The sequence below is a fragment of the Peromyscus eremicus genome, chromosome 15 (genome assembly GCF_949786415.1).
Source record: "Peromyscus eremicus chromosome 15, PerEre_H2_v1, whole genome shotgun sequence".
In the NCBI taxonomy this organism is placed as follows: domain Eukaryota; kingdom Metazoa; phylum Chordata; class Mammalia; order Rodentia; family Cricetidae; genus Peromyscus; species Peromyscus eremicus.
In genome coordinates this window covers 38545653-38555518 of record NC_081431.1, presented here as the reverse complement: position 1 = coordinate 38555518, position 9866 = coordinate 38545653, and the positions used below count along the sequence as shown (strand labels likewise).

The window sequence follows — 9866 nt, the reverse complement described above, 5'->3', positions numbered from 1 at the left end:
CCAGCCAACCAACCAAGAGTTCAAGAGAAAGACCAGCTCTTCTTTGGGCCACCCTCCACAGCATTCTGTGACTCAGGAATATGCAGGCAATGACTAGACACCCTTAGAAGTGGGGACAGTGACCCTTGAGCCACAGAGGTAACTGGAGAACTTATCAGGCATACTTACTAAAACAAAACAAAAAAGCAAAAACACCTAAGCAAAACAAAACAAATAAACAAACAGCGACACAAACCCATAAGGCCACTGCTAGGTGATAAGTGGGAGGTGTGATAAGTGGGAGGTGTGGGGACTTGGGACTAGAATACGACAGAAAAATAGCTCATCACCAAGAGACTGGAGAGTTAGGGGGCCGAAGGAGGGCAAGCAAGCTTGAAGTCTAATTACTAAGACACGGCCAGCCTTCAGGAGACAGCCCCTCCCCAGAACTCAGGGGAAAAAAGGCCACATCTCCTGATGCGATAAAATGGTCCTGTTCATAATGTTACATCATAGATGGATGCTCAAGAGATGCACTGGCCTCTAGAGGAGCTTGTGCAGGTGCATGGGAACCTAACTGCTGCAGCATTGCCTCTGGTCCCTCCTGGTTGCCATGGAAACTGGCCACTTTAATTGCCTTTTGGTCCAGCTGCTGGAGGACCAGATTTTTCTTTCTTGTTGGGACCCTGGACCCTTCTGCTCTGCAGCTCTTGAAGGAGGCAAAGCCACATGGCTGCTGCTGGTGATGAGTAGGGTACCCCTCCCCTGGGAATGGGCATGCACACACCCTCACAGGGTTGAATCTGCGTCTGTGGCTAAGCATGGAGGAACAGGGATAAACAGTAAGAGCTGTTCACTCGGCTTCTAAAACTGCAGTCATTAAAACGTAGGGAAGCTTCTCTAGCAGGGGGCATAAGAAAGGACTTGAAGGGGAAACAAGGTTGTATAGACTCTTCTTGCTATGGTCCCCATAAACAGCTGTGTGCTGTGGCACTTAGCGTCAATTTGATGTGTTTCATGAGGAGGGGTGAGAAAGAAAGCAGATGGACTGTTTCCAGAACGCATAGACCTATCAGAGCAGGCAAACAAAGTAAATAAAGAGTGGAAATCAGCTCATTGGCAAATTCCAGCAAGCAAAGCTTGGGCGGGGGAGGGGGGGTGGAGTCCTTTAACAGTTTTTTCCTCTCTCTCCTCTCAAATCCTGGAATGTCTAGTCCTCACCTTTCCCTTTGTGTCCATTTCTTCTAGGCATACCCTCTTCATCAAGGTCTCTGGAAGTCTCCAGAGCCTTTGCTTAGCCTTCCCTGGTGCTCCTTTGCACAGCCCAGCAAAGCCAGGGGTTTAGGCTTACTGGAAGGGGTTGTGGTAGAGCTTGGCTGTTAGAGGGAAATCTCCAGAGAGAAACTGGTGACATTGCAGACTTATCAAGTCGCCACTTCCGGGCCACAGGTCCCGCCCTGGTCCTCAATGCATTCACTAGCTCACATCCTAGTGAACCCTCTGCTGTGGAAGCCAGAGAAACTGAGATGGTTCCTGTGGGGCTATTGGAAGGTCCCCCCCACCACTCCATTGCTCCTGCTGGGACAGTGTTGGGTGTGTGCAGACCGGGGTGAAAGGATTATACATCTGTACTAATAGCCCTTGGATTAGTGAAGGCCTCATGCCCAGAACTTGGCCAGGTCACCGGGTAACTCTGAGGTGCTGCCAATTTGAGGGATGGGGTTCCCCCCTCTTTGTAATGTGTAGGGGCAAAGGAGAGCCTCTCGCCTCCGCCCCCATTGGGCACCATGTCAGCTGTCCGTATGTAAAAGGGGGTGCGGTACGGGGAGCAGGTGGTGCAGTGGCTGGCCACCCCACAGGGCTGGCTGCAAGGCTCGCTGGTGAGCGGTGCCAGGCTGCCTCTGCCATCCAGGACTTGGGAGCTGCAGGCATTGCAGGTGGAGGCTCGGGGATGGATGGAAAGGTCATGTTCCTCCTCTTCCTCCTCCTCCTCAGCATCCTCATCATCTGTGCTCTTCTTGCAGCAGTAATACTGGGGAGAAGGAAAAGGGATGCTTGAGAGGCAGTCTAGGTCCCCCTGCTCCCAACACCAGTGAGCGTGCACAGGAACAACCCTCCTCCACCTTTCACTGAATGCCTTGTGCCAGCCACTTTGTTGGTGAACTAGAGGCCCACATCCCATTTATTCCCAGCGTTACCGGGCCAATACGTCTCCCTTTTTCTCAGTGTGTCCTGATGGACAGGGAGGCAGAGAGGGGAGGCATATACACAATGTAGGGACAAGGCTGGGGGATGCTACAGTAGCTTACAGAGTCTCCCAGGATGGTGGCTTTCCTACCAATCCCTATGCCTTGGAAAGGTGAATGTGAGAGGCCTGCATCTTCCCAGGACACCCCAGTGCCTCTGTAGGGTGCAGGGAACGTGTGTGTGTGTGTGTGTGTGTGTGTGTGTGTGTGTGTGTGTGTGTGTTGAGGGCGGGGGTATGTGCACAGCTCCCTTCTGACTTATGCTTCTCATATTTTATGGCTTTGGGTTTTGTCGCCTCCATAGCAGACCTCCAGTTTCTGCCCCCATCGTGGAGAAGTGTCTTGCTGGTGGCCTCCCAGCCTCTGACCATGGGCCCCTGGGACTAACCTGGAGCCTACAGTAGCACAGGACAGCAATGATACAGAGGAGGATCACTGTAGCTAGGATTCCGCCAGTGATCACAACTGTTCCCGCTGTCATCCGCCCGGCGCCCCATCAAACTCTGCAAAGACGCATGCCGGTCAGTGAGGAAGAGTTGACCCACATTCTCTGCACAGTAGTAGGTAGGAGGACAGGAGCTGAGAGGACCCAGGCCCGCGTGGGCTTCCTGAAGGCAGAGGACTCGCTATGCCTAACCCAGAGTGGGGTGGGGGCCGCGGCTGCCGGAGGAAAAAACAGGCAGAATGTTGACCGCTCCGCTTCTCCTTTAGTCTTTCTCTTTTCCTACTCCTTCTATTATTATTATCATTATCACTATTATCGTTATTATTGATAAATATAATAACTATTATTATTATGTACATATGCATGTCTGTGGGGGGGGGTGTGGGTGTACATGTGTGTTCCTCAGGTGCCATTCTTTTTTTTCTGAGACAGTCTCTCACTGGCCTGGAACTTGCCCAGTAGACTAGGCTAGATGGCCACGGAGCCCTAGGAATTTGCCCGTTTCTGACTCTCTGGTCCTTGGATTACAAAGGCCCACCATCACACCTGACTTTTAAAATGTGGGTTCTAGGGATCAAATTCAGGTCCTCTTTGGAGACTGTGCTGACCCAGCCATCCTTCCCGCTCCTGATTTTGCCTCCTGCTTGATTCCGCGCTTCTGCGGCTCCCAGAGGGACTACTGGAAGGGCTTTGTCTGTGAGGCATTATGCTAAATATTCCCCCTTCCCCAGAAATGGCTCAGGAATCCTCACTTTAACTTTTGAGACAGCTACTCATTATCCGTGTTCTACACAGGAGGCACCACACTGAAGCTTTGACAAATTTGCCTGGAATTCCACGTGGCCTGGCTCCCCCTAGATGTCGGGCTCTCTATCACTTATCTCTGGGTCACAAATATCAATGGCTTCGGAACATTTGGAGACACGAGCCCAGAGTGAGCTGGCAGCCTGCATCCTGGCTCCTAGAAGGCCGTGGTCAGACTAGGGAAACTGGTCCTGGTCCTTGGGGCCAAGTTCCAGGTGAGGCCATCCAGGCCTTTGGTACGGTAGTTTCTGAGCCTCCCAGGCATATGGGGAACCCCACCCCTGCAGGACAGCGGGGGCTTCATAGCTGGAGGATGGAGGGAGGACTTCGAGGACTTACACTCAGTGAAGGGAACGATGACCTGTAAGACAACAAAAAGGACAGAGATATTGGGAAGAGAATGTTACTCCCCGGGAAAGGTCCCCGGGGTTAGTGTATTCCCTAATCTCTACCCATTTTCATCTCAACATTGCTCTTGGATGTCCCACTGCTACCTCAAACTCAGTATACACGGATAAAGACATTCTTTTGCTTTCCAGATGGATGTCCACTCCTGGGCCCTCCCTGTCTGTCTGTCATGATTCTGCTGCATCTAGGCCTCAGCTGCCCCCTGCTGACCAAGTCCTGCATCCTGTGTGGTCCCCTGGATGAAGTGGTACCCATTCCTTCACTCCAAGGTACCACCTGCCCAGCAGGTGCTCCTAGAAGGCCAGTTTCTACTCCATCTAGAGGTGGTGGCCTTGCTGCTACTGACTGCTCTGTAGACCAGCAGTGTGCATGTGTGCTACCAACAAGGCATCTCCCACCCATGAAGGGCCTGAGGAGCGGGAGTCTGCATTTTAAAAAGCTCTCGGGTGATTTATTGGCACGTTAGTTATTGGCATGGGGTACAGGATGTGCCCAGCTGCTCTGACTGAAATATCTCAAATTCTTTTGATCTTCTTCCATTTTCTGTTCCCCCATGCCAGTTCAGGCTGAGCTGGTGTACTGGTTCCGTAACTAACATCCCTGGGGTTGTGTCTGAGTCCCATTCCTTTCCCTGTAGTTTGGCCTTTTATCAGCCCCTTCCTTTGGTGCCTGCCTGTGACTCCAGCATCTCTCTAGCACTGCCTGAAAAATAAATGTGTGTGTGTGTGTATTGGTTTTTCGAGACAGGGTTTCTCCGTGTAGTTTTGCGCCTTTCCTGGAACTCACTTTATAGACCAGGCTGGCCTCAAACTCATAGATCCACCTGGCTCTGCCTCTGCCTCCCGAATGCTGGGATTAAAGGCGTGCGCCACCACCGCCCAGCTTAAATGTATATTTTTAAGTGGGCCAGCATCCATCAAAATAAGACGTGAAGAGCAGACTATGCAAAGGCATTGCAGTAGGACCCAGAACTGAGGCAAGGGCTTAGGAGTGGAGCAGCCAAGAAAGGCTTCTTGGTGCCTTGAAGCATGTATAAGATTTGAATAAATGGAGAAAGAAGATCAGGTACCACCAAAAGCCACTCAGGACTTCCCACTACCTTCAAAAGAGTGAAAGAACAATCATCCGGACCCAGCTTCAAAGGCTTCCCCCTCCCCGACTGTCCTGCATGCTCACCACCATTTGACTTTTCCCTCTCACCTCCCACTGTCCCCTCAGCTGAAGCTCCTGCCCCATGGCAGCCCTAGTCCTTAGGAAGTTTAGAGTTTCACGATGAACAGGGATTTAGACACCCTATGATGCTGACCACAGACCAGGGGAGCCGTGCATGGAGAAGGGGTGCTGAGTACTGAGGAAGATGCCCCCCTACAAGGTCTGAGATGCATCCTGCAAGCTGAGAGACAGGTGGTGCTGATGAGTGAAACAGCCCAGGGGGTGAAGAACATGGGGGTGGGGTGGGGGTGGTGAACAGGGCTCTGAGAACAGCAAGGGATCTGGAAAGGCTGGGACACACTAGGGGTAGGCACAAAGCCAACAGGCTTCAGGACAGATGAGGAGCCATGCCTCTCCATGGTTTACTCCTCGTCTTACTTTGGTGGGTTCTAGTCAACTTAAAATATATATATAAAGTTGGGTGTGGGGTGCACACCTTTAATCCCTGCCTCTGAGAAACAGAGGCAGGCAGATCTCTGTGAGTTCAAGGCCAGCCTGGTCTACAAAGCAAGTTCCAGGACAGCTAGGGCTATTACACAGAAAAATCCTGTCTCAAAACACACAAACTAACACACAAAATGTATATTTATTTTTCTTTTATGTGTATGAGGGTTTTGCCTGTGTGTATGTATGGACACTGCACGTGTACCTGGTACCCGAGGAAGCCAGAATAGGGTTTTGGATCCCCTGGAGTTGGAGTTACAGATGGCTGTGAGCTGCCACATGGATGCTGGGAACTGCATCAGGGTCGTCTGCAAAAAACTCCAAGTGCTCTTAATTGCTCAGCCATTTCTCCAGCCCTGCTAGTCAATTTTTAATGCAGAAATATCTTGAGTCTTCTACTAAGCTGTAAATCCTTTGCAACCAAGGACTGTGTTATACTGTTTCCCATATCTGCCGCTCCCAGTATGATACATCACGCCATGCTACACAGCAGGCATGCTTTAATAAGAGCTGGGTAACGGGTTCTGTGTCACATGTCGCAGACTGATAGTTATTACTTTAAGTGACCACTAGGGGACAGCAAGTCACAACTTTTAGTTCCATCCACAAAATTGAGCATTCCTGTTGAAGATGGATGTGACTTTGCCCAAATGTGTGGTAGGCCATGTTTCTGGGAGTTCCTGAAGCATCTGGTGGGTAGGTGGGGGGAGGAGACGAATCTCATGCTGGAGAGGATTTATAGGATGCCATGACAACATCAGTGAACCCTCCCCTGCTTCCACACATACCGCGGAAGTTTGCTTGCAAGACAGAGGTCTACCATGTGACCTGCAGGAACACGGCAGTGAAAGCCTTGGCCTTTTCTTTGTTTTTGGCTTTGTTGTTGTTGTTTTTGTTTTAATGAGACAGGGTTCCAATTTCTATCTCAGGCTGGTCTGGAGCTTTCTATGTAGCCCAGCCTGACCTTAAACTTGCAGCAATCCTTCTGAGACTCTCAGATGCTCGCATGGCATATATGAAGCCACCACACAGGCTTTGAAAGCCTTAGCCCACTCCCCTGGGGGTGTTTCAGAAGACAAGGGCTTATGGAAAAGCCTTGTAAGACTTCCCCTTGGATGTCCCAGGGCTAGTGTTGTGGATTTCTACCAAAACTTCTGCCTCTTGAGGGGCTTCATGAGAAGGAGAACGAAGTTCCCGTGTTCCCATGCAAGTCGAATCAGATCTGGAACAGAACAACTCAGTGGTGGCCAGCCGAAGGGACAGGAGTCACCAAAGAGGACAAGTTATTGTCCACTAAGGAATTCTGAGGGTCTGCTCTCTGAGTCCAGGGTTTTATGACACCCCTCTATATCCATCCTCCTACCTGGAGCCCAAATACTTCTGGGAAAAAGAGCCTTATACTCACAGGAAACAGCTGGAGCTTCAGTGGCTCAATCATGCAGGCTGAGCATGAGCGGATAGCAGTTGGGGGTGGATCATGGCCAAGGGCATCATCAGTCCCTGCTAGAGAAGGGGAGGGGTATTAGTGGGAGTTGCATGTGGATGTTGAGTGGCCAGACAAGCTGGAAGGCCTTCAAGACTTGGAAGATCATATTCAATTCCATCCTCATTTTCTTTTCTTTCTTTTTCTTTTTTCTCTTTCTTTCTTTCTTTCTTTCTTTCTTTTTGAGACAGGGTTTCTCTGTGTAGTTTTGGTGCCTGTCCTAGAACTCACTCTGTAGACCAGGCTGGCCTTGAACTCACAGAGATCCGCCTGCCTTTGCCTCCCACGTGCTGGGATTAAAGGCATGCGTCACCACCGCCCAGCTCTCATTCTCTTCTTTTATCACTACCACCTATGGTGATATTTTATTTGTATTAAAATGTTATTTGTATGTTAATAAATAAAGTTGCCCGGGGGTCAGAGCTATTAGCAAGCCATAGGAAAGCAGGGCAGTGGTGGCATACACTTGTAATCCCAGCACTTGGTAGGCAGAGCTGGGTAAGTCTCTGTGTATTCAGGGATACAGCCATTATTGAATACACATGCCTTTAATCTCAATACCAAGCATGGAAAACCTGGAGGTCTATACAGACAGGCCGTGACGAGGCGGTCATGTGGTTGGGTTTACAACCAATGAGAAGGCAGAACAGGAACTCTATATAAAGACTTTAACACAGGGGTAGCTCTGGTTCGGAGAGGTAGGACCACTGCAGGAGGAAGGGTAAGGTTTTAGCTCTTAGCTCTGACCTCTTGGCTTTCTTCTTTGCATTGGTTCTGTGTTTCTTATTTAATAAGAAGGTTGGTTACATCTACATTTGGCGCCCAACGTGGGGCAAGAGTTTCCACCTAAAACCTGAGAAAAGATTCTAAAATGGAGCTAAAAACAGTTCCTAATTGTCTCTCTCAAATGAGCGGCAGCTGCCGGTTTGAGCTACTGGTGGGTTCCTAGCGTGCACGCTCAACCTGCAGTATGGCGGGAATGAGGCCTTTGCAAGTGGCACATTAAGCTGCATGGTGGATTTAGCCTTTGCTAGTACAAAACAAAAAAAGAGGTTTCTGGGCTACACGCTGCTTGGATAAAAAGCATAGACCCACAATAGCTCCCAGAGCTGGCGGTAAACGTACCATACCACCGCCATGTTGGGAAGCTGAGGTGGGCGGAGCCAGCAGCCATAGCTGCTGCAGTTTAAAGCAATAGATTCTCAATAAGACAGATTCAGATGTAATAGTTTACAATGTGTGTAAAATATATATATAGGCTTGAAAGAGACAAAAAAGGTGATATATACAGTTATATAAACAAATACATAGTTTTAAAAAATAAAGTCTTTAAAGAGACAGTAAAATTAATATAAAAAATAAGCCATGTGAAGATGAATATTACACAGAGAATCTGGATTGTGTTGTCTTTGGGATTTTTAACTGCAGAAAAACATTTGATTGTAAAAGCTGTTGAGTTATGCCAAAATGTATATTTTAAAGGTACCTTCACTTCAAAATTTGGATATAAGGATATGTTGCTTTGGAAAAGAGTCTCTGCTTTTGTTTCCACAGAAAGCCAGAGGCTATGGATTTGTTCCAGATTAAGATACATCAGGTTTGACCAGCCAAGACCTCCTGAAAGGTCTCGGATGACACCATGGCCCAGATGATCCAACATTCAGAATGGTTTGAAGGCAACTGGCTCAGACAATACAGCCTCATGGACTATTCCATAATCCTAAAATTTTCTTTGTGTCTCCATAAGGTACAGCTCCCCCCTCCAGCAGGAAGTAGTAAGAGAAGCTACGCCCAAATTCCCAAATTATATGTAATTTTACTTTGTTAAGGTTAAAACCTTCCTTTTTGAAAAAAAAAGAAAAAAAAAAGAAAAGGGGAAATGCTGTGGGATGGTCTGTATGTCAAGTGTGTTGCTGATTGGTCAATAAATAAATCACTAATTGGCCAATGGCCAGGCAGGAAGTATAGGCAGGACAAGGAGGAGAATAAAGCTGGGAAGTGGAAGGCTGAGTCAGAGACACTGCCAGCCGCCATGATGACAAACAGCATGTGAAGATGCTGGTAAGCCACAAGCCACATGGCAAGGTACAGATTTATAGAAATGGATTAATTTAAGCTGTAAGAAAAGTTAGCAAGAAGCCTGCCACGGCCATACAGTTTGTAACCAATGTAAGTCTCTGTGTTTACTTGGTCGGGTCTGAGGCTGTGGGACTGGCAGGTGAGAGAGATTTGTCCTGACTGTGGGCCAGGCAGGAAAACTCTAGCTACAACCAGCTATGACCCTCTGTCAAATGCAGCATTGTACCACTGGGCAAGAGCACCTGGTGATGGTAATAAGGTGCTGGTTGGTTGGCGGAAAAGTCACAGGCCAGCAGAACCCAATGTTTGTTTTTAGAGCTTTATTGGGAGGGAAAGGGGGGAGAGAGGGCCAGGCCTGGGGGAGGGAGCAAAGCGGGAACAGAGAGAGGAAATACAGGAAGAAAGTGTGGGGATCCGAGTCCGGCTTTTTAAGGCGGGAACTTTGTGAGCACTTGGTACACAGTAGTCGCTGGCACCCCCTGATGATGTAAGACGTTAGACCCAAGCTATGCATGTACAGAATCCTAACACCTGGGGCAAGAGACTCAGTGGGGACAGGATCCTATCTACATCTTTTTTTTTTTTTTTTTTTTTTTTGGTTTTTCCAGACAGGGTTTCTCTGTGTAGCTTTGCACCTTGCGCATTTCCTGGATCTCACTTGGTAGCCCAGGCCCATCTACATCTTTCCAACTCCACTAGGGAACTCAAGTGAGTGCTCAGTGTATGGTGCTCAGCCTCCGTTCAGGCGTCCTGGGAGGGGATCCAG

The 9866-nt window shown here is 48.9% G+C and overlaps 1 protein-coding gene across 1 annotated transcript; it reads right to left on the bottom strand.

The window, feature by feature from the left end:
- Window positions 1-1149: 1149 nt before the first annotated feature.
- Fam163a (family with sequence similarity 163 member A) lies at window positions 1150-2706 on the bottom strand. The gene is made up of 2 exons (XM_059281141.1): window positions 2614-2706; window positions 1150-2011 (listed from the first exon to the last, which is right to left on the bottom strand). Exons 1-2 carry the CDS (start codon window positions 2704-2706, stop codon window positions 1598-1600), a joined length of 507 nt encoding a protein of 168 aa, XP_059137124.1. The 3' UTR covers window positions 1150-1597.
- Between the last annotated feature and the right edge of the window lie 7160 nt (window positions 2707-9866).